The sequence below is a fragment of the Haematobia irritans genome, chromosome 4, assembly GCF_050003625.1.
Source record: "Haematobia irritans isolate KBUSLIRL chromosome 4, ASM5000362v1, whole genome shotgun sequence".
Lineage (NCBI taxonomy): Eukaryota > Metazoa > Arthropoda > Insecta > Diptera > Muscidae > Haematobia > Haematobia irritans.
Window position 1 is genome coordinate 202,188,138 of NC_134400.1, and position 26,129 is coordinate 202,214,266.

At 29.3% G+C, this 26,129-nt stretch overlaps 1 protein-coding gene across 1 annotated transcript in view; it reads left to right on the top strand.

Annotated features, from left to right (window-relative positions):
• The window catches only part of trio (trio Rho guanine nucleotide exchange factor), a 217,648-nt gene that overhangs the window by 158,139 nt on the left and 33,380 nt on the right, over window positions 1–26,129 (top strand). Inside the window, exons 9-10 of the mRNA XM_075305861.1 lie at window positions 10,868–10,970; window positions 18,594–18,809. Coding sequence (XP_075161976.1) covers window positions 10,868–10,970; window positions 18,594–18,809 — 319 coding nt within the window. The remainder of the gene's footprint in view (window positions 1–10,867; window positions 10,971–18,593; window positions 18,810–26,129) is intronic.

Sequence of the window (26,129 nt, forward strand, 5' to 3'; positions counted from 1 at the left end):
AAAAGTTTATATTCTATAGACTTAAAGTTTAAGTCGGCTAATGCCCTGAGATAGTACACTATGTTAGTAAAAAACAAGTATAAACGGCCGTAAGTTCGGCCAGGCCGAATCTTATGTACCCTCCACCATGGATTGCGTAGAAACTTCTACGATAGACTGTTATACACAATCGAATTACTTGGGTTGTGGTATCTTAAATCGTTTTCTAAATTGTGAGTTAGTCCACACGTGATATATATAGTAGACAAAAATGTATGTAAGTCTACAAATAATTACGAATCGATATGGACTTTTGCACGGTACGTAGGGAGCCAGAATTAAAATATGGGTGACGCTTATATGGGGGCTATATACAATTATGAACTTGATATGGACCAATTTTTGTGTGATTGGGGATCGATTTATCTGAGGGCTATATATAACTATAGACCGATATGGACCTAGTTAGGCATGGTTGTTAACGGCCATATACTAGCACAATGTTCCAAATTTCAACTGACTCGGATGAAATTTGCTCATCCAAGAGGTTCCAAAACCAAATCTCGGGATCGGTTTATATGGGGGCTATATATGATTATGGACTGATATGGACCACTTTTGGCATGGTTGTTAAATATCATATAGTAAAACCGCGTACCAAATTTCAATCAGATCGGATGAATTTTGCTTCTCCAAAAGGCACCGGAGGTCAAATCTGGGGATCGGTTTATATGGGACTGTTATGGACTGATATAAACCAATTCATACATGGTTGTTGGATACCATAAATTAACATCACGTACCAAATTTCAACCGAATCGGATGAATTTTGCTCTTCCAAGGGGCTCCGAGGTCAAATTTGGGGATCGGTTAATATGGGGGCTATATATAATTATGGACCGATTTCGACCAATTTTTGTATGGGTATTTGAGGCCATATACTAACACCATGTACCAAATTTCAGCCGGATCGGATGAAAATTGCTTCTCTTAGAGGCTCCGCAAGCCAAATCGGGGGATCGGTTTATATGGGGGCTATATATAATTATGGACCGATGTGGACCAATTTTTGCACGGTTGTTAGAGACCATATACTAACACCATCGGATGAAATTTGGTTCTTTTAGAGGCTGCGCAAGCCAAATCGGGGGATCGATTTATATGGGGGCTATATGTAATTATGGACCGATATGGACCAATTTCTGCATGGTTGTTAGAGACCATATACTAACACCATGTACCAAATTTCAGCCGGATCGGATGAAATTTGCTTCTCTTAGAGGCTCCGCAAGCCAAATCGGGGGATCGGTTTATATGGGGGCTATATATAATTATGGACCGATGTGGACCAATTTTTGCACGGTTGTTAGAGACCATATACTAACACCATGTACCAAATTTCAGCCGGATCGGATGAAATTTGGTTCTTTTAGAGGCTGCGCAAGCCAAATCGGGGGATCGATTTATATGGGGGCTATATGTAATTATGGACCGATATGGACCAATTTCTGCACGGTTGTTAGAGACCATATACTAACACCATGTACCAAATTTCAGCCGGATCGGATGAAATTTGGTTCTTTTAGAGGCTGCGCAAGCCAAATCGGGGGATCGATTTATATGGGGGCTATATGTAATTATGGACCGATATGGACCAATTTCTGCATGGTTGTTAGAGACCATATACTAACACCATGTACCAAATTTCAGCCGGATCGGATGAAATTTGCTTCTCGTAGAGCAATCGCAAGCCAAATTTGGGGGGTCCGTTTATATGGGGGCTATACGTAAAAGTGGATATGGTCCATTTGCAATACCATCCGACCTACATCAATAACAACTACTTCTGCCAAGTTTCAAGTCGATAGCTTGTTTCGTTCGGAAGTTAGCGTGATTTCAACAGACGGCCGGACGGACGGACATGCTCAGATCGACTCAGAATTTCACCACGACCCAGAATATATATACTTTATGGGGCTTAGAGCAATATTTCGATGTGTTACAAACGGAATGACAAAGTTAATATACCCCCATCCTATGGTGGAGGGTATAAAAATGGGATACATTTTAATCTGAACCAATTTTGATGCAACTGTGTAAGTGTATTTATGATTTATCGGTCACTTTTACAAATTTTCGACTTAGCAATGGCGATTTTATAAGGAAAATGTGGGTATTTTGGCCATTTTTGCCTAAATCGGAAAAACATATATGACATGCATACTTAGTATTTTAATTATACTCCCTGTGCAAAATTTCACGTAAATCGGACTACAACTTTCACCTCTGTGGTCATATGACGGAAAATCGGGCGAAAGATATATATGGGAGCTATATCTAAATCTGAACCGATTTCAATAAAATTTAGCACACTTGACTACACTACTAATTGTACTCCTAATGCAAAATTTCAACCAAATTGAGCTAAAACTCTGGCTTCTGGGTCCATATAAGTGCATATCGGGCGAAAGATATATATGGGAGCTATATCTAAATCTGAACCGATTTCAATCAAATTTTGCACACTTGACTATACAACCAAGTGTTATGTTTGTGCAAAATTTCAAGCAAATCGGTATAAAACTCTGGCTTCTGGGTCCATGCAAGTGCATATCGGTCGAAAGATATATATGGGAGCTATATCTAAATCTGTACCGATTTCTTCCAAAATCAATAGGGTTCTATTCTGACCCAAAACACGAACTTGTGCCAAATTTGAAGGCGATTGAACTTAAACTGCGACCTAGACTTGGATCACAAAAATGTGTTCACAGACAGACGGGCGGACGGACAGACGGACATGGCTAGATCGACTCAGGGACCCACCCTGAGCATTATTGCCAAAGACACCATATGTCTATCTCGTCTCCTTCTGGGCAGAGAATGAAGCCGCCGAGTCGCGCCGCCGATTTTAACTGTCGCTGACCCGTTTTTAGCAGTCGACGCCGCCGCCGAATACGTCGACTCATCTCGACTCAAATTTAGCCACCAATTAATCTAAAATATTGATTTACATCAGAAAAATTTAATAATATTTGTTATAGTTTTTGCCAAAATTTTGAACTTTCCATCTTCATCTAATCCAAGTTGCTAGAATAGTTTTACAAAAATTTAGCTCAAAAAATTTGAATGAAATGTAAATTTGATTGTAAGATTGGTTGTACAACTAATCTCATTACAATTCGGAAAACTTAAAATTGATTTTATAATAGATAATTTTGCGCCGCCGAAAAGACAATTTTTTATCGGCTTAGCCGCCAAGCCGCCGCCGCCAGAGGCAAAAATTTAGTGTCAGCCACCGCCGACAAAAATGGGTCGGCTTCATTCTCTGCTTCTGGGTTTTGCAAACATATGCACTAACTTATATACCCTGTTCCACAGTGTGGCGCAGGGTATAAGAAATAATATGAAGTTCATTTAAACTAGAGGTGTGCACGTGAGTAATAGTTTACTCACGCTCACGCACACTCACGACTGAAAAATCATACTCACGCACGATATTTTTTGGTAGGACTCACGCACACTCACGAAAAGAAACTTTGTACTCACGCACGAAAACGTCGTGACTCACGAAAAATACCGTGAATCACGAAAAATATCGTGACTCACGAATAATTTTATGATTAATTTACCTTATCGAAGTGTCTGAAAATATGAGCATTATTAAAATCGAGAGTGTTATTAAACTCTTAACATACCAGGTGTCACTAAAATTGTAATAGAATTTAACTCTTAAGCGTTTTATATTGGTGAGTAGGAATATTTTCGTGAGTGTAATTCGTTACTCACGCACACTCACGAAGATATTATTTTCGTGACTCATACACGACATTTCGGTTTGTTAATGACGCTCACGCACACTCACGCTGTTGTCATGAGCGTGACTCACGCACGAATCACGAAAATTTTCGTGAGTCACGACAATTTCGTGTCAAGGGCACACCTCTAATTTAAACCAAATAATGACTGGAAACACCGAAATTCCATTATAATTATATTTTAAATATTTTTTTAGTGTACTCATGAGCTATACGTCGATATGTGTTCACTCAATATTGTTTGGCACTGTATGGCTTACAGCTACCAGCTAGCTAGCTACTACCATTAAATCCCAACATATATTGGGTAGTGGAAAAAATTTTGCCGTATTTTGCCAATAGATGTGATTAGAGTTATATACGTCAACCACATTGTGCCATATCATATGGATTTGGAAATGTGGCATTTTAAACACCATTTAGTACACTAATGTTCCTCTTCCATTCTTTAAAAAAAAATCAATGTTAAAAATGCAACTTGTTCTGGTCAACCTATCGTTGAAAAAGTCGATGTAATTATGGAAAATATTGGTCAGTTGTATGTCTTAAAAGTAAGAAGTCTAATTTAAAAATTATACAACTCTATACAAAATCTCTTTATTATTTTTATTTAATTTTTTTTAGAAATACGAAAAATTTTTTTTTCGACTACCCAATATAACAACTCACAGCCAGGCAATATTTCATATAGGTTGCCCCGTTAGAGGCTTTTGAACAAGTTTTCAATTTTTTTTTGGGTGGGTGTGTTTATTTATTCTATTTGAAGCCCGCTGTTCTGTCGATGTTCCCAGTATTCATCACAAAATAAACAAGACAGACCCAAACACACAAAACAACTCTCTTGCATTGACTAGCTGTAAACCACCACTAGCCTATATGACAACAGACTCATATATTGTACACATTTCCTTTTCTGTCATTTTTCTTTAGCCGATATTTTGAGGATTTCAAGCTAAACGAGATCCCAAACAACATCAACAGTTTTTTTTCTGGTTTGTCACCAACTCAACTCATTGTCATTGAGATTCTCGGTGTTTTGTGAGGTCCTCGCACAAAGTAAGATGACTCGAATATGTGGTTTTATGTATGTGGTAAAGATGTATATGTAGATATATACACATACACATGGACATATATGTATATAAAACATCGTATAGGCACACAGAGAAAATCATTTTTTAATGATAATCACAACCACACATACAGCAATTTGAAGGGCAATTTAAATACTTAAAATAATTAACCGACACTACTATAATATATTTTCCACATTAATGCCAGGGATTGAACCCCACCATAACACTTTCGACGTTTAGGTTATACTGTTTAGTGGGAAAAATATAAGTGTTCTAGAAGGTTTGTTTGTAGTATTTATTGGTGGTTGGGTGAATAAGTTATATGGAAAGAGAGAGAGAGAGAGAGTACTAACAATTATGAGAGAGAGTTTGCTTTATTGAAGGTTTCAAAAGACTGTATGATAATTTGCTCTCTATATAAAGGATTTGTAATTAAATTATAAGCCGATAGCCTTTGTAGCTAGTGCTAGTTTTTAATTTTGTAATAAATGATAAAAAGAATTAATTAACATAAAAAAAGCTAAATTACATTTTAGACAATTACATGTCGAATTTCACTCATTGGAAATTTAATAAACTTTGTGTTGTATTTGTTCCGTTCGCCAATGCTCTGGCAGTACTTGTTTTCACTACAAACTCAAAATTCACTCAAAATTCCTTAATACACACACACAAACTATTGATCCCAAGTCCAAGCTTATTTCCATAGAATCCATAAAACAAATGAAGTTGACAAAATAATATTTTAATAAATTTAATTTAATTCAAAGGAATAAAATGAAAGACAACAAAATAAATTAAATTAAATTAAAAAACATTAATTACAGTAGTGGAGCAAATTCTCTTAAACTAAGTAAAATTACCAAACATTATTTTTATAATTAATATCATTTAATTTAATTGTTTTCGAAAGAAAGATTATAAAGACTGAAGCCATGTTGTAACCACGGTTGCCACTTGTGCCAAAATTAATCTACCAAAATTTCAAGGAAATTTTACCAAATATCTACCAAATTAAAAAAATCCTATTTTGGAGTTTTTGAAAGAAATGTTTTCGAATGAAAGGTTTTATTTATTTTATTTTTATAGAAAATTTTTGTCAAAATTGTACTTCTATAGAAAATTTTGTCAAAATTATGTTTCTACACACAAAAAAAATGTTTCTGATTCAATCACGAAATTAATTGATCCAATTAATTTTTAATTGAAATGTCTTCAATCACAGAAATTAAAAAATTAATTGAAGGTCAATTAAAAAATTAATTGATTCAATTAAAAAATTAATAGATACTATTAATTTTCGTGATTGATTTTTGTCTCAATTAAAAAATTTGTTGATTCAATTTAAATTTTTAATTGAATATTTTTTTTTTTAAACTCAATTAAAATTTTAATTGGAAATTTTTCGTGAAATTTTTTTCTGTGTATAGAAAATGTTGTCAACATTTTATTTCTATAGAAAATGTTGTCAAAATTTTATTTCAATAGAAAGTTTTGTCAAAAATAATTTTTTCAATTTTTGCAAAATCTACCATTTGTGGCAACCGTGTTTGTAACCCATTTTTACAAATGTATGTTGTATTGAGTTGGTATATGTGCTATAACAACAATACGCCTGTTCTTAAGAATTTGAATGCCTATAACGAAATGTTTACAGAAGCCGAGTAACTGAGATAGAAAGAATTATTTTTGGTCCAGCTTTAATAGTATTACGGAGATTTGTGATATTACCGAGTTCACAGTTTACTGTATATAAATGTTTTTGTATACAGTACTAACGTCATTTGAAGCCATATAACCAGTGTTGCCAACTCCCCAAGGCCAAAAAGCACCAAACAAAATATTCTAAATTCTAACATACCACCTTCCACCACAAAATCGAAAATGCTCTACTAAAAAAAAAATAATAAAAAAAAAAACCTTCCGAAGATGTATTATAGAACTTTTGTGAATTGAATTTCAAGAAGTTAAGGTGGGTATTATTAGCCGCTAAAATAGTAATTTTTTCACAATTACTTTCCTTTAATAAATCATTTTAAGGAATACAAACTTTGTGAAAATTTGCTTTTGGCTACTCCCCATCAAGTTATAATAAAATTTGCAGCAACTATGCATAATTTTATGCCCATTTTTACTGATATAGTTTTCACTTTAGCGCAAAACTCAAATTTAGTACTCACCATTATGAACCGCTATTCAAGTATACACCTTCATCAGTTTTAATGCTTTCGTCAAATTCATTTTGATCAGTGATGTTTTTCAACTTTCAAAATATTAATATATGGAAGGAGTCTATTGCTTATTTAAGTTGTGCGTGCTTATGTGGATTTAATACTAACGTTTTTAATGACATCTTTATCAAATTCAAAAATTCGACATTCATGACTCGACTTTCCTACAGAATACCCAAAATGACAATATTAATTAAAAAATAATCAATACCAACTTCATAACAATCGAATTCTATATTTGGCAATAAATTTCAGTTTCTTCGGCTCTTGAAAGTCTAATCAAAATTTTTGTATCTATTAAACTTAATACTGTTCAAAATAAAAAAAGCACCAAAAGCACTAAATGAAAATGCCAGAAAGCACCAAGTTGGTGCTTTTTTTGAAAAGGCACCAAAAAGGCAATTTGGTGCCTTTTAGAAATCAAAAAGCACTAAATTTTGTGCTAAAAGCACCAAATTGGCAACACTGCATATAACGGTTAGAGAAACTGAATAACTGAGAGAGAGAACAATTGTGATTGGGCTAGTTATTGTAGTATTACGGAGATCACAATTTATACAGTACTTGCAAAATTATTGTATACAGTACGTTTTTTTTATAATTTTTATAGAATGGTGACGGGGGTATAATAAGTTTTCAATTCCGTTTGTAACACATCGAAATATCGATTTCCGACTATATAAAGTATATATATTCTTGATCAGGGAGAAATTCTCAGACGATATAACGATGTCCGTCTGTCCGTCTGTTGTAATCACGCTACAGTCTTCAATAATGAAGCAATCGTGCTGAAATTTTGGACAAACTCGTCTTTTGTTTGCAGGCAGGTCAAGTTCGAAGATGGGCTATATCGGTCCAGGTTTTGATATAGTGCCTATATAAACCGACCTCCCGATTTGGGGTCTTGGGCTTATAGAAATCGTAGTTTTTATCCAATTTGCCTTAAATCTAGAGGTATTTTATGACCATAAAGAGGTGTGCCAAAAATGGTGAGTATCAGTCCATGTTTTGGTATAGCCCCCATATAGACCGATCTCCCGATTTTACTTCAATTTACCTGAAATTGGAAATTTAGAGGTATTGTAGGACCACAAATACGTGTGCCAAAAATGGTGAGTATCGGTCCATATTTTGGTATAGCCCCCATATAGACCGATCTCCCGATTTTACTTCTTGGGCTTATAGAAACCGCAGTTTTTATTCAATTTACCTGAATTTGGAAATCTAGAGGTATTGTAGGACCACAAATACGTGTGCCAAAAATTGTGAGTATCGGTGCATATCTTGGTATAGCCCCCATATAGACCGATCTCCCGATTTTACTTCTTGGGCTTATAGAAATCGTAGTTTTTATCCAATTTGCCTGAAATTTGAAATCTAGAGGTATTTTAGGACCATAAAGAGGGTGCCGAAAATGGTGAGTATCGGTCGATATTTTGGTATAGCCCCCATATAGACAGATTTCCCGATTTTACTTCTTGGGCTTATAGAAACCACAGTTTTTATTCAATTTACCTGAATTTGGAAATCTAGAGGTATTGTAGGACCACAAATACGTGTGCCAAAAATTGTGAGTATCGGTTCATATCTTGGCATAGCCCCCATATAGACCGATCTCCCGATTTTACTTCTTGGGCTTATAGAAACCGCAGTTTTTATTCAATTTACCTGAAATTGGAAATCTAGAGGTATTTTCGGGTCATAAAGTGGTGTGCCGAAAACGGTGAGTATCGGTCCATATTTTAGTATAGCCCCCATAAGAACGATCTCCCGATTTAACTCCTTGGATTTCTAGAAACCATAGTTTTTATCTGATTTGCCTGAAATTGTAAATGTTCTAGTATTTTAGGCTCACAAAAACGTGTATCGGATTAAGTTTTTATCGGTCCATTTGGTAATGCCTCCATATAGACCGACTTCACTTCTTGAGGGTGTAGAAGGCGCACTGATCATGAAAATTACTTGAAACTCAATGTAAAATTTCCAGATTTTACTTCTACAGATTTAAGATTTCAAATCAAGACGTTATTTTATAATTTTCTTGCACACTTACAAGAGATGTTAATGATTCCTCTAAAACTAAAACAAAAATGGTTCTTATAAATCCAGAATCTGATATAGTCCTCATAGGTGAAATCTTTAAATTTATCTTCGTGAAGCCCTAAGGAGGGCTTGAGGACTTGAGGTATCGTAACATGAAAGAAAAAATGTTTGGGCTAAGGTCAACTTGACTTTAACAATTCAGAAAAATTCTTTAAATTTAATGAAATTGTCTTTAAATTGGTTGTCTTTTTGCATCTTGACTACAAAGCAAAAAATCGTTCAAATATAAGACACGTTTTTCAAAACTTTATTTTAAAGAAGTTTTTTACTTGAAACATAGCATAATTTCTACTGGAAGTCGAGTCTTAATTTGGAAAATAAAGTTATCGTCAACTCGTTTTTAAAGGACTTTGATAGCATATGAAGAAAAAAAGATGAGAAAGCGAAAAATTAAAATTTGCTTCCTAGAAGCAAGTACACAAAACCCAAATTTAAAAGAGAATTGTGTCTTAAAAGTATCCTTACTTGTATTCTCCGCTTCTTTGGCTCGGAATCAATACCAAATTTTTTAAAGTAAAGACAAAATCTTTGGAACCGGGCATGCTTTTTTTTTCAGTGTAGAATATTAATAAATTTAAATATTTCCTTCTAATTGTATATTAGAAATTTCTTTCAGTGTATGAAATTGCAATTATGTTTGCTAAAATCATCATAATCCATCATACAAAAGACAACAAGTTGAATTTTTCGGTCAATTATCTAGTTTCACACAATATATTCGCTCATTTAGTCAATAATACATATAAAATATATGGAGTGTGTACATAAAATTATATACATATGTTATTATTTGTATTATTATTATTGTTATTATGTATTATTACGAATTTTGTTTGGTTTCTTGGTTTTTTTTCTCCTATTGTCCATATAATTAAAGAATTAGTCTATGTGATTAGAGAAAGAACGGAGGAGAGAGAGAGAGCGGGAGCAATAGAGAATAACTACAGTTTGTAGAGAAAAATAATATCAATAGTTTATCCTGTTGCTTGTTTTATGGCCTTCGATAAATCATCGAATGTTTCCGACAGTGACAACGACGACCACCACAAATTCGCCGGCTACCCTTAGGAGACAAAGGCAAAGAAAGGTTCCGTTCGTCGTTAGATATTGGTAGTAGATGTTAAAATTTGTCGCTGCTCTAGGTTTTATATGGAGGGTGGGTGTGGCGGCAGCTAGATTATTGAATAGACGAATGGATGGAGTATTTGATGTGGTCAATGGTTGATAGTTTCACAAAAGTCGTAAAACATTCACTACTAATGATGGCGGAATTGCAAAAAGGAATAATAAAAAAAAAAACAACACAGCAATTCGTCATGTGGAAAGCCAACAAGTTGTTGCTGCCAATGACGATGACGGCTATATACATAGTTGGCGGAAACTTATTTGCAAATCATTGTGGCAGTTCTTAAAGTGTAGGTGCTTGAGAAAGTGGCAAGTTTTTGGACAACGCTTCAAAAAACCCATTAGTAGATCTGTAAAACATATTGATAGTTTTCAAAAATATAAAATATAGTAAATATTTATGATAATGATTTTGTTGTAAAAGTGAAAAATGTTTATTTAAATTTCAATTTATGAAATATTGATTATTTAAATGTGTAAACTTGTATCTTATATTAATTTTATCTTATTTTTTTTTTTTTTTTGTTTCTTTTAGGCGTAAATGGTTACCACAAATTGGTCGCAAGCCAACACAGAATAAAGTTGAGAAGACTCCAGAGAAATTATTGGTTAAAAAATCCTCAGAAAAGAACTTCAAGGTAAGTGTGATTATGAAAAAAAAAATTGAATTTGTTTGTTAGTATTGAAAATAAAAATAGCATTAATCAAGGAATTTATCCGGAAGACAATAACTCATAATGATCCATTATATTGGTCCTATAACAATAAATGACACATGAAATCAGTTTATATTAGGGCTATTAGGCTACAAACCTGTGATACTTAAAAGTAAACCATTAAAATAAAATTAACAAAATAAATTGTTAAGCTAAAAATATTAAATTAAATAAAAATATTAAATAAAAATAAACTAAAATTAAAAATCGTCAAAATTAAAAACAACATAAAAATTAAATTTTATGTAGGTAAGGTTGGAGAGAAGGTCCTTACTGGCCTAAAATGCCCATTCTGATCCAGGCGGTCCTTTATGGCCCATTTTAAGTACAAGATTACATTTGATGAAATAATTCAGAGTTATATTTTGTAAGATCCCGGTTGCCATTAGCTGTGTAAGTAAGTAAATGACAACAATTCTTTGATAGAATTGCTATTTACTTAGACCACTATAGGTCCATTGTGATTCCTCAAGATATTTTTTTTCAATTTCTTCTTCCTGAAGTGGTCTCCTTTAAAATCTCTCAAGAGCTTCCTTAAATTTGCTTAAAACATCAAACGCCCTAATAAAGCCGAATATATTCCTTAACCTACACACCTGCAGATGGGTGAGAGACTGAAAGAAAAAGGAGACTAGTTTCTTCTCAAGAATATAGCTGCACTGAAAAAAAATATTGTCGTGAGGTCAAAGATTTCATGTCTTTAAAATACGAATACAAATTTTGCTTAGCTTTGAAGACGCATTTCTCTAAAATAAAGTTATTTTCCTTGTCCAAAAGTCGATAAACTTTTCAATGAAGTCGTATTGTCCTTATAATTAAGTGATTTGACTTAAAAATGGGTATCTTAACATGAAAGAAAAAATTTATAGGCTAAAGTCAACTTGACTTTATTAATTCAGAAAAATTCTTTAAATTTAATGAAATTGTCTTTAAATTTGTTGTCTTTTTGCATCTTGACTACAAAGCAAAAAATCGTTCAAATATAGGACATGTTTTTCAAAACTTTATTTTAAAGAAGTTTTTTACTTCAAACATAGCATAATTTCTACTGGAAGTCGAGTCCTAATTTGGAAAATAAAGTTGCCGTTAACTCGTTTTTAAAGGACTTTTATAGCATATGAAGAAAAACAAACTTTTCTATAAAATTAATTTTTAAACAAAATTTTCTATAGAAATAAAATTTTGTAAAAAATTTCTATAGAAATAAAATTTTAACAAAATTTCTATAGAAATAAAATGTTAACAAAATTTCTATAGAAATAAAAGTTTGCAAAAATTTTCTATAGAAAGAAAATTCTGGAAAAATTTTCTATAGGGAGAAAATTTTTCAAAATTTTTTTATAGAAATAAAATTGTGCAAAAATTTCCTATAGAAAAAAATTTTTCTATAAAAATAAAATTGTGACAAAATTTTCCATATAAATAAAATTTTGACAAAATTTTCTATAAAAATAAAATTTTGTTAAAATTGTCTACAGAAATACAATTTTGACAACATTTTCTATAGAAATAAAATTTTGACACAATTTTCTATAGAAATAAAATTTTGACAAAATTTTCTATACAAATAAAAATAAAATTTTGCAAAAATTTTCTATAGAAATAAAAATTTGCAAAAATTTTCTATAGAATGAAAATTTTGCAAAAATATAGAACTAACAGTTTGCAAAAATTTTCTATAGAAAGACAATTTTGCAAAAATTTTTATACCCTTCACCACTACTGTGGTACAGGGTATAATAAGTTTGTGCATTTGTATGTAACGCCAAGAAATAGTGGTCATAGACCCATCTTTTAGTATACCGATTGGCTTAGAATTAAATTCTGAGTCGATTTAGCGATGTCCATCTGTCTGTCCGTCCGTCCGTCTGTCTGTATATGTAATTTTGTGCACAAAGTACAGCTCGCAATTTAACTCCGATCGTCCTCAATTTTGGCACAGGGCCGTTTCTTGGGACAGAGACAATCGCTATTGGTTTTGGAAAAAATCGGTTCAGATTTAGATATAGCTGCCATATATATATTTATCCCCGATTTGGTCATAGTTAGCGTGTTTATCAACCGATTTTCTTGAAATACCGTACATCCAAATATTTTATGAATCTCGAAAATCTTGCAAAATATCAGCCAAATCGGTTCAGATTTAGATATAGCTCCCATATATATCTTTCGTCCGATTTGAACTTATATGGCCTCAAAATCCAGGGTTTTGCCGTGATTTCCTTCAAATTTCGCACAAGGAGCACGTTTGGTAGTATCGGTAATTGTGCCAAATTTGGTTGAAATCGGTTCAAATTTAGATGTGGCTCCCATATATATCTTCCGTCCGATTTGCACTCATATGACCAGGGGGCCAAAGTTATACTGCCATTTACGTGAAATTTCGCATAGATAACCGATTTAAATTTTAATTCTAGAGATTTTGTAGAAGTAAAAAAATGTCTCCTTTATGTTATATAGCTTCCAGCAAATGTGAAGTAGTTGAGATGGTAACACAAATTTTGCCCTACATAGTGGTGAAGGGTATAATATAGTCGGCACCGCCCGACTTTAGACTTTACTTACTTGTTATAGAAATAAAATTGTGCAAAAAATGTTCTATAGAAATAAAATTTTGCAAATTTTTTTCTATCGAAATAAAATTTTGACAAAATTTTCTATAGAAATAAAATTTTCTATAAAAATAAAATATTTAGCTTTTTTATTTGACCTTTGGAAAATGTGAAATTTTATTTCTGTAGAAAATTTTAACAAAATTTTATTTTTATAGAAAATTTTCTTAAAATTTTATTTCTATAGAAAATTTTGTTAAAATTTTATTTCTACACACAAAATTTTTTTTTTCTGATTCAATCACGAAATTAATTGATCCATTTAATTTTTAATTGAAATGTCTTCAATCACAGAAATGATAGTATCAATTAAAAAATTAATTGAAGGTCAATTAAACAGTTAATTGATCCAATTAAAAAATTAATTGATACTATTATTTTTGTGATTGATTTTTGTTTCAATTAAAAAAATTGTTGAATCAATTAAATTTTTAATTGAATATTTTTTAAAACTCAATTAAAATTTTAATTGGAAAAATTTTCGTGAAAATTTTTTGTGTGTATAGAAAATTTTGTCAAAATTTTATTTCTATAGAAAATTTTGTCAAAATTTTAATTTTATAATTATTGGGATTTTTCGTTTGGCTTGAGGTCATGATAAATAAAAATTGCTGGTGTAATTACTTTTCATTGTTTTATTATTGAAATAAATAGCAATATTTAATACACAGAAAAAATATCACTAAAATATTTCCAATTAAAATGTTAATTGAAGTTGAAAATTTTTTCAATTAATAAATTAATTGATACAATTAACTTTTTAATCATGATAGAAACATTAAGTTAATTAAGTCAATGATTGAAAATTTTAAAATTTTTAATTAAAAAATTAATTGATACAATTAACTTTTTAATCAAATTCTGAAGACTAATTCAGTTAAAAAAAGTGCTGATTTTTTTTAAATTTTTAATTAAAAATGTATTTCAAACAATCATTTGTTAATCCAAATAAAAACTCTAAGCCAATTCAGAGAGTAATTAAAAATATTTACCTTTTTTAATTAATAAATTTATTGAGTTTTGCAATCAACATCAATTAAATTTTTAATTGAATCAATTAAAAAATTAATTGAAATTTGCTGAAAAAATCAATTAATTTTTTAATCAAGAATTTTTTCTATGCCCAATTAAAACTATGATTGATACTATCATTTTCGTGATTGAAGACATTTCAATTAAAAAATTAATTGGATCAATTAATTTGGTGATTGAATCAGAAAAAAAAATTTTTGTGTGCAGGCTCAATGAGATTCATGTGTGGACTTTGGGAAAGTTTAGTGTCTTTTATACAACATACCATATCTTGGCATTTAAAGCAGACAGCTTGGGGTCATTATCTTGGTAAAATTCATAATTTTTACCAAGCACAAATTTTAAAGCATTATCATTTAAATTAATTGGTGCGTTGGGGGCTTACGCCCCCCAAACAAATTTTAGGCCCCCAGAATATTTATCGGTAAAAATTTTTTAGTCGCCATAACTTTGAATTCGAGCATTATTTTAATATATAACATTATATATGTGAAATCCTTTATATTACACAACACAAACATTTCAAACAAAAAGTCACTTATCCCAGCGAAAATACTCGATGAGAGGAGAAAAGTAATCTCTGGATTGTGGTAGAGTGGGTGACGTTCGTTTTTTATGAGCTCTATAGTTTTTTCGCCAAATTCGATTCGGAGCACTTTTTTGCAATTTTCTTATATTTGTTTTTTACAGTGGTCGTATGAAGTTGGTATGTACTAGAAAGTTGTTCATAATTTTATAGACTACATTTCTTCCCTTGATTGTTTTGTACAATTTTCAATAGTTCAAGTGCTGTGGTCGAAAAACAGGAAAAAGTGATATTTTCCCACATTCTTGTGGTTTTGAGAATGAAGATTAAATTTTTCCGACTAAATATATTCAGCATTTTTGTCGGCCGAGTCAAGAGCTACAACTTTGCTGAAGATTGCAAAACAAATCACACCATTTTCCATTTTTCGGCCATACTAAAAATAGAAGAAAATTGCAAAACAGTGTTCAAAATCGAATTAGGCGAAAAAACTATATAGGTTCATAAAAAACGAACGGCAACAAATCCAGGAAAATTAAGAAATTACTTTTCTCCTCTCATCGAGTACTTTCGGCTGGGATAAGTGATTTTGTTTGTTTGGAGTCAAAAAGCCGCAGAAATAATGGAAAATATGTTAAAACTGTTTTTTACTTATTATTTTTTTAATTTAGCTGCTAAACTTGAACTTAATACCCATCTTTAGGGAAAACTACAACACTCAAAAAAGTGACCTTCCAGTGCTCTAAAGCGAAGTTATGGCGATTATTAACATATGTTTTAGTAAAAATTTCTTCAATATGAGAAAGTTTCCTTGACTTTAATAATTTTGTGTGTATATTAGCAATATTAACTAAAAAAGCTGGACAAGGTAAATATTATAAAGATTTACTGAATTCGTATTGCCCACAAAATAGCTCTGAATTTCTATTGTGAACTCCAAGATTTTTCCTTCAAACTGCGAAATGTTCATTAACAAGTAAAAACAAATATAATTGCAGAGTATGTCTAATAAAATTTCTTGAATTTGTCGAAATATATTTACTTCTTTTGTCATATCGGCGTAATAGCGGGATTTGTAATAAAGGTTAGTTAAAATTTTCCACAGTTTCCTTCGTAGTGGGTTCATATTTCGTTGAGTGTATAAATTATTCTTTCCACTTTCTGATAATGCACTGTACGCTACTTCGTGGTCTATTTACTATTTCACCAAAATTTTTGCTGAGCTAAATTTAAATTTTCGTGACTCACACAGTCAAGAGTCACGATGAAGGCAATAGCGTGAGCGTGATTAACAAACCAAATGTCGTGCGTGAGTCGCCCTAGGACATAAAACGCTTACGAGTTGAATTCATTTACAATTTTAGTGACAACTTGGATGTTAAGAGTTTAATAACGCTCTCGATTTTAATCATGCTCATGTTTTCAGACACATCGCTAAGGTAAGTAAATACTCATAAAAAAATTATTCGTGAGTCACGACATTTTTCGTGCGTGAGTAAAGTTTTTCTTTTCGTGAGTGTTTGTGAGTCCTACACAGAAAAAAATATCACCAAAATATTTCCAATTAAAAAGTTAATTGAAGTTGAAATTTTGTTCAATTAATAAATTAATTGGTACAATTAACTTTTTAATCAAGATAGAAACGTTAAGTTGATTAAGTCAATGATTGAAAATTTTAAAATTTTTAATTAAAAAGTTAATTGATACAATTAACTTTTAATCAAATTCAGAAGACTAAGTCAATTAAAAAAGTGATGAACATTTTTTTTAAATTTTTAATTAAAATTTTTTTCAAACAATCAATTGTTAATCCAAATAAAATTTCTAAGCCAATTCAGAATGTAATTGAAAATAGTTACCTTTTTTTAATTACTAAATTTATTGAGTTTTGCAATCAACATCAATTAAATTTTTAATTGAATCAATTAAAAAATTAATTGAAATTTGGTAATGAAATCAATTAATTTTTTAATCAAGAATTTTTTCTATGCCCAATTAAAACTGTGATTGATACTATCATTTTCGTGATTGAAGACATTTCAATTAAAAAATTAATTGGATCAATTAATTTCGTGATTGAATCAGAAAAAAATTTTTTTGTGTGTAATAATAATGAAAAGCAATTACACCAGCATTTTTCATTTATCATGACCTCAAACCAAACGAAAAATCCCAATAATTATAAAAATAAAATTTTGACAAAATTTTCTATAGAAATAAAATTTTGACAAAATTTTCTATAGAAATAAAATTTTAACAAAATTTTCTATAGAAATAAAATTTTAACAAAATTTTCTATAAAAATAAAATTTTGTTAAAATTTTCTACAGAAATAAAATTTCACATTTTCTAGTAAAATATTGACAAAATTTTCTATAGAAATACGATTTTGACAAAATTTTCTATAGAAATAAAATTGTGACAAAATATTCTATAGAAATTAAATTTTTGATCAAATAGAAATGAAATTTTGACAAATTTTTCTATAGAAATAAAATTTTTATAGAAATAAAATTTTAGCAAACATTTTCTATAGAAATAAAATTTTGGCAAAAATTTTCTATAGAAATAAAATTTTTACAAAATTTTCTATAGAAATAAAATTTTGGCAAAAATTTTCTATAGAAATAAAATGTTGACGAAAATTTTCTATAAAATAAAATTTTGGCAAAAATTTTCTATAGAAATAAAATTTTCACAAAACTATATAGAAATAAAATTGTTACAAAATTTTCTATAGAAGTAAAATATTGACGAAAATTTCCTATAGAAATAAAATTGTGGCCAAATTTTCTATAGAAATAAATTTTTTACAAAATTTCGCATAGAAATAAAATTTTGACAAAAAATTTTTATAGAAATAAAATTGTGAGAAAATATTCTATAGAAATCAAATTTTTGATCAAATAGAAATTAAATTTTGACAAAATTTTGTATAGAAACAAAATTTTGACAAAATTTTCTATAGAAATCAAATTTTGACAAAAATTTTGGTAGAAATAAAATTTTGCAAAAATTTTCTATAGAAATAACATTTTGCAAAAGTTTTCTATCGAAATACAATTTTGCAAAAATTTCCTATAGAAATAAAATTTGGCAAAAAATTCCTATAGAAATAAAATTTTGCAAATAATTCCTACAGAAATGAAATTTTCCAAAAATTTTCTAAAGAAATAAAATTTTGCAAAAAATTCTTATAGAAATAAAATTTTGACAAAATTTTTTATAGAAATAAAATTTTGAGAAATTTTCTGTAGATTTGTACGACAATATATTTTTTTCGTTTACGATTTTAAATTCAATATAAAAAATATTTTTTATTTATCCATTTCATCCATTTAATATTTATTTGTTTTTTCTTTGTTATGATTTCAGTTGCCATCCAAACAAATGGACGATTCCAATACATCACAATTATTGGCAACGGCAAATACATCACAACTCAATACATCACAGCAAGACTATGAAGCTGAAGAAGAAGTGGGCTTGGAATTACCACCACCGATGAAGCCCATACATGAGCCACATTTGATGGCAAATGGACCGCCAACTTTTGCCAAAGACATAATGAAGGATAACTCTTCGGTAATGGTAAGTAAATATGCAATTTTTCGAAGAAAAACAATAAATTCTTGAGAACGATGTTTATCGTAAGGTATGGAGATGGGTGTGGACGCAACTCGAAATTGTAGAGATTGATGACAACTTTCGTGACTCATGTTTTTGCAATCTTAGGTTAATTAAATTCGTGTGATACAAAAATGAGAGGGATTTTTAATGAGAGACATTTTCCATACATGATAGAGGAGATCTTTTGTGCAGTGTTGGTAACTATTGAGAAATAGCTAGACCAAATAAAATTTATAGCAAAAAAAAAATGTACATGTTTTAACAATTAACAAGGGAAAATATCAAAATGAAAATTATATATCTTTTGTATTAAAATTGATAAACATTTACTATTTAATAATACGGTGGCATCTAATAAATTAGTATCTAAAATGTGGTCAGATCTTTACATACCTAAGTGTGAAACTTTTGTGTCTCTCTTTAAGCCAAGTTCACTCCGTTAAATGAGTTCTGCATTAAGGGAAATAAAAACGGACTAACACGGTAGCCATACTAAGGGTCACGGGTTCCCTTATCAATTTCGACCGGGCACTAACAAATTTTTTAGAGGTCATTTATTTCCGCCGCTCGAACTAGGCTATAAAAAGGAAGTTCCTTGTCATTTCAATCAAATACGAGTATGTAATCGGCCAGCACTCGGAGAGAAGTTTACCACATCTGGTATAACAATAAACTGAGTAGTCTTCAAATAACTGCCACTATTGCAAACCCAACCATAATTGAAAGATTTTCACTTAAAATTAATTGATTTAATAATGCAAGTCAAAAAGGATTAAATTGTTCTCCATGAGCGTGAACTTTCAATGGAAATAACGTACGTGAGCTGTAAGTTTCAATCGTGAGAATGTGTATTACTCACTCACATATCTCTAATGCTAATGAATATTTTACATTATGCTACCGTCTCTTTACTATTATGATTTTTCCTTCGAAATGGAAAATCTTTGTGTTACCACTACCATTCCATCTCTCGCCCGCCCACCCAAAATAATAATGAAGAAATCGGTCGGTCGGTCGCCCACCATTAACATCCTTAATTGCGTTGTAAAATAGGAATAATATCAATTGAATTTAGTTGCTGTTGTTGTTACTACGAAGCCAGACACTTTTGCGGTAAATTAATTAGTGCGGTTTTCTTCGAACTCATAATTAAGGAGAGCACATTTTCTTTTCTGCAACTGTGGAGATTTTCAATGACAATGTGAAAAATTACACCCAAAAAATTTTATTATTTTCATGGAATTTTTTTTGCCACCTTCTTAGATTTTTTTGGCAAATTCTAAATATTTCTGATATATTGATTTTCAGCTACCTTAAAAACATTTGCAGTTTTTTGCAATTTTCTCCTTTAATGAAGTTAAGCTCAGTTCAAGAGAAACTATTGGAAATTACTTGTGGCAGTTTTTCGGTGAGAAAACACAAAAGTGTTACACTGAAGGAATAATGTCTCTAGCTAAAAACACTCTCAGAGAGTATATTCCAATATGTACTCATATTATCAGTGATGCCAATTTAGCTATTTTAAAGCTAGCTCTCGCCCTTTTTTGTGATATTGAGTTGCTAGAAAAATTGTAAAATTGATATTAGCTAGAAATCTAGCCATTTTTGATTTCATTTCAGCTATTTTCATTATATTTAAAATATGGATTACTGCTTTTATCGGTTTAACACTTTAAAATCAGAAAAAAATCTATTTCTATTTTTGTTTTCTCCCACCAGGAAATAATTACCTTATTCGACGTTTCTGATATTATATGTTCTTCTGTTTTTTTTTACATAAAAAGTAAAAAGAAAATCAAATTGTTGTTTTAACTCCTTAATTTTAATTTTTTTTTTTAGATTTAAATTCGCTTGAAATGATTACCATAGTATTGAAGCGGTTCCAATTTTTCTAGAACGCGACCGATAACTTCTTTTCTAAAAAAAAAGTGTTTGTGTAGAAGCGTAACATAGAATCCCATGTATTTCCGACCTAAACTATTCATGAAATTCAAGAAAATTGTAATTTTGACTCTAGCTGTTACAAAATGTAGATTTGCTTCCCACATGAATTTGTCTGTTTTACCAAATTTCTAAAGATTAAAATATTTCGTCAAAAGTATTGTACCATGAAAATTGATATCGCTTCAAAAGGTACTAACATAAATTATTCTCGGGGCTATTACGGTATTGACCATGGTAAAAAAGTATTGAAAAAAATACTATGGTACTGCATTTTCCCATCCATATACTCAACACTCTAAACCTATTTCATCACCATCAGTGTGACCAAATCAAACAAGTTTTCTAGCTAAATCAGCATTAAAGTAATGCTAAAAAATTAATAAAATGCAAAAAAAAAAAACTTAAAAAAGTGAACCCTCTATTTCACTAAAACCAATTTATCTTTATTTTTGTTCATTTAACTATTATGTTTGGGGAAAGTTTCCTTTACTCTAATAATTTTTTGAGTATGTTAGTTAAATGAAGTAAGAAAGGGGAAAAAATTATAAACAAATGAAGCATAAAGATTAACTAAATTCGAGTCTCCCACAATAGAGTTCAGAATTTCTTAAAATTTGTAAATTGTACTAAAAATGCTCCCATCTTGAACTTCGTATGGCACTAAAGACATTCTCGCAATGTTGAACTTAAATTTTTTCTTTCAAACTACAAAATTTTCTTTAATAAGTGAAAAATAATAATTTTGTCAAAAAAATTTTCTTGAATTTATCGAAAATTATTTACTTATTTTTGTGAAATCGGCGTTTCTTTCTAATAAAGTTCGGTTAAAATTTTCTAAAATTAATCTATTTTTTTTCTAAAATCAACTCGAATTTTTTTTCCTGGTGGGTTCACTGTTTTTTCAGTATAGCATATTTGAAAATTTTCAATAAAATAATGCAAAATATGTTAAATTTGTATTTACAAAATTTTAATATTACTGCTAAATACGTAAAACAAATGATAAATTTGACTAAAAAATGCTAAAATGGTAACGCCACCATTAATTGCATACTCTCTCTCTCTCTCTTGCATTCTCTGCTTCCTATACATAAAATTGTAACATAAAATTGTAGAGAAGTTATGTGCGTATGTTCTGTTAGTTGCAGCGTTGCCACAATGAATTTTTATTTTGGCCCAACAGTTTTCCGAAATGGGACCAAAATTCGTACCAGCGGACCATTTTTCCAAATTAAATTAATATCATATAAAAGTTAAAATTTTTCCAAAATTTTACTCGATAGAAAACTTTGTCAAATATTTATTTCTATTCAAAATTTTTATTTACATTAATTTCTATAGAAAATTTTAACAAAATTTTATTCCTATAGAAAATTTTGTCAAAATTTTATTCCTATAGAAAATTTTGTCAAAATTTTATTTCTATAGAAAATTTTGTCAAAATTTTACTTCTATAGAAAATTTTGTCAAAATTTTATTTCTATAGAATTTTTTTTCCAAATTTTATTTCTATAGAAAATTTTGTCAAAATTTTATTTCTATAGACAATTTTGACAAAATTTTATTTCTATAAAAAATTTTGTCAACATTTTTTTTCTATAGACAATTTTGTCAAAATTTTATTTCTATTAAAAATTTTGTCAAAATTTTATTTCTATAGAAAATTTTGTCAAAATTTTATTTCTTTAGAAACTTTTTCTCAAAATTTTATTTCTATAGAAAATTTTGTCAAAATTTTATTTCTATTAAAAAATTTTGTAAAAGTTTTATTTCGATAGAAAATTTTCTCAAAATTTTATTTCGATAGAAAATTTTGTCAAAATTTTATTTCTATAGAAAATTTTGTCAAAATTTTATTTCTATAGAAATTTTTTTTCCAAATTTTATTTCTATAGAAAACTTTGTCAAAATTTTATTTCTACAGACAATTTTGTCAAAATTTTATTTCTATAAAAAATTTTGTCAAAATTTTATTTCTATAGAAAATTTTGTCAAAATTTTATTTCTTTAGAAATTTTTTTCTCAAAATTTTATTTCTATAGAAAATTTTGTCAAAATTTTATTTCTATAGAAAATTTTGTCAAAATTTTATTTCTAGAGAAAATTTTGTCAAAATTTTATTTCTATAGAAAATTGTTTCAAAATTTTATTTCTACAGAAAATTTTGTCAAAATTTTATTTCTACAGAAAATTTTGTCAAAATTTTATTTCTACAGAAAATTTTGTCAAAATTTTATTTCTATAGAAAAATTTGTGAAAATTTTATTTCTATAGAAAATTTTGTCAAAACTGTATTTCTATAGAAAATTTTGTAAACATTTTATTATTTCTATAGAAATTTTTGTCAAAATTTTAATTCTATAGAAAATTTTTCAATATTTTATTTCTATAGAAAATTTTGTCAACATTTTATTTCTATAGAAAATTTTGTCAACATTTTATTTCTATAGAAAATTTTGTCAACATTTTATTTCTATAGAAAATTTTGTCAACATTTTATTTCTATAGAAAATTTTGTCAAAATTTTATTTCTATAGAAAATTTTGTCAAAATTTTATTTCTATAGAAACTTTTGAAAAATTACAGATTTGACGAAAATGGACTAAAACCAACCAAATTCCAAATTCCGACCATCGGACCAAATTTAAAAAATAATCATTTTTGGACCAATTTTGGTCCGATCAGACCAAAATGGCAACGCTGCACAGTGTCGTGAGGGCGGCCAAAAATCAAAAATATCACTGCACTAGTTTTTAAAAAATGTTGACTTCGTTTTACAAACAACACTTCATTTATGTTAAATCAAAAGGAATTTTTAAAAACGTTATATTTCCAAAAAGTTATGAGCATGCAAAGTTAATAGTTCTAGTAAAAAAAATATCGATATATAAAAATTATAAAAATTACCCAAATTTAATTCGGTAAGTTAAAATAAAAATTGTCGGTAAAGCAGTATAATTTAGGATTGCATAAACGTGTTAGAATATAATGATATGGCAACTCGCTATTTTGGCTCATTTGGTGGATCATATGGGGTTTAATTAACCGTTACACCGAATGTAAACAAAAAACGAAAATCGAAGTTTGTTAAAAACATTCAAGTTCAGTGGTGTGTAAAAAAAACACCAAAAAACACTTTTTTAATATTTTAATATAATATTTGGGCAAGTATGTGGAGTATAAAAAATTTAGTTTCGCGTCCCCGTTCATCCCCCTTTCATTTATTCTTTAAATTTTCAGTATCGAGACAGGTGGGAATTTGACAAATTACGCTTGGTATTACATGCCAGCCACAGTTCATAAAATTCTTGTTCATGGTGTATAATTCATAAAAAATTTAATTTAATTTAATTTAATTTAATTTAATTTAATTAAATTAAATTAAATTAAATTAAATTAAATTAAATTAAATTAAATTAAATTAAATTAAATTAAATTAAATTAAATTAAATTAAATTAAATTAAATTAAATTAAATTAAATTAAATTAAATTAAATTAAATTAAATTAAATTAAATTAAATTAAATTAAATTAAATTAAATTAAATTAAATTAAATTAAATTAAATTAAATTAAATTAAATTAAATATACTAATCAAAAATCCATCAAGGACAAATCAAGCCAACTTTGGTTCAATTCCAACAACAATTTTGGAAAATATAATTTTTTGTTGAATTCAGGATATATGGGAGGTGGGCGTGTCCTTTGAGATAATTTCACATAACTCATCACAGTTATCAGTAATATATCAGAGATAAATCGAGCCAAATTTGGTTCAATTCCAAGAACAATTTTGGAAAATATAAGGTTTTTTCATTTCAGGATATATGAGAGGTGGGCGTGTTTTTTGAGATAATTTCATATAACTCACCACAGTTATCAGTAATATATCAGAAATAAATCGAGCCAAATTTGGTTCAATTCCAAGAACAATATTGGAAAATATAAGATTTTTTCATTTCAGGATATATGGGAGGTGGGCAAGTCCTTGGGCCGATTTTCGCAAAACTTCGTTTTTTTCATTTCCTACTTATAATAATAATGTGTACCAATTTTCATTCTTCTACGATAACTCCTTCTATTTTTGGCCGCCGTTTATATGAAAACACGACACTGGGCGCTGGTTAGTTGTCAAAATCTACACTATAACTCGACCGGAGAATTCGCTTTGGTTTAGCGATACCTTAAAGGTCGTTTTGTGATAGCACTTTTATAGGCATATATACGCATTAAAACTATGCGTTCTCTCTCATAATTACAAATATAATCAATTATTATTACAAACAAAATCAATTAAAATTTGATATCGAAATACGAATGGACATTTTCATCTACTCAATATTTGATACCAAAAGTAATTTTGCTCAGTGTATCAGCTCAATTGTTTACTTTCTTTGAAACTATTGAATATGTATGTGTTTGTATGTGTGCCCAGTCCACGAGTAGCTGGTGAAACCCTTTCCTCCATTAAATATGCGCATATTGAAGTGAAATTCATGGAATTTTTCAATGAGCTTTATTTCCATTCGAGTGATTTTTATTTTGTACCTAATTAAGAAAGATCCTTTGATGGATTATTTCCATAGTTTTGTTTAGTTCATATATTTACGAACTTTTTCTAAGTGGAGATTATTTTAAAATATTTTTAATTAGTCGAAGGCCAAATAAATTTTATGTGGGGAAATTCAAACACCTCAGGACCCTTAAACGTAATTTTTACTATCGAATTTTACTATTTTACTATCGAAAAAAAAAAACAATATTGAGTTAATGCGAAAGTTTTGTAACCTAAAAAGTATTAAGATAAAAATTATTATTTTCTAATAAATGTTTTTGGTTTTTTATGTTTTGACGGGTGATCGGGAATGAAACTCCTTTTCGCTTTGAGGTGAGTACTAAGTTTGAGTTTAGGCGCTAAAGTGAAAATTAAATCAGTAAAAAAAGGCATAAAATTATACATATTTGTTGCAGATTTCATTATAACTTGATGGGGAATAGCCCAAAGCAAATTTTCGCAAAGTTTGTATTCCTTAAAATGGAGTATTAAAGAAAAGTAATCGTTAAAAAATTACGATTTTAGCGGCTAAACTCGAACTTAATACTCACCATTAGGATTAGAAATTTAATGAGAAAAACGAAAAAGAATCATATAGACAATTTAGATTTTTTAAGTCTCATAATAATTTCTATTCAAGTATTGTGGCAATTTTTGCAACCATAACTATTACGTTTGGCAATAATTTGTTCACTTTAAGGTGTTTCAGTTCGCGGGTTTTGATTTTTTTTGCAAATTTTATCGGTGTAGTAAAAAGAAATTTAATATTTTTGCCTAAAATT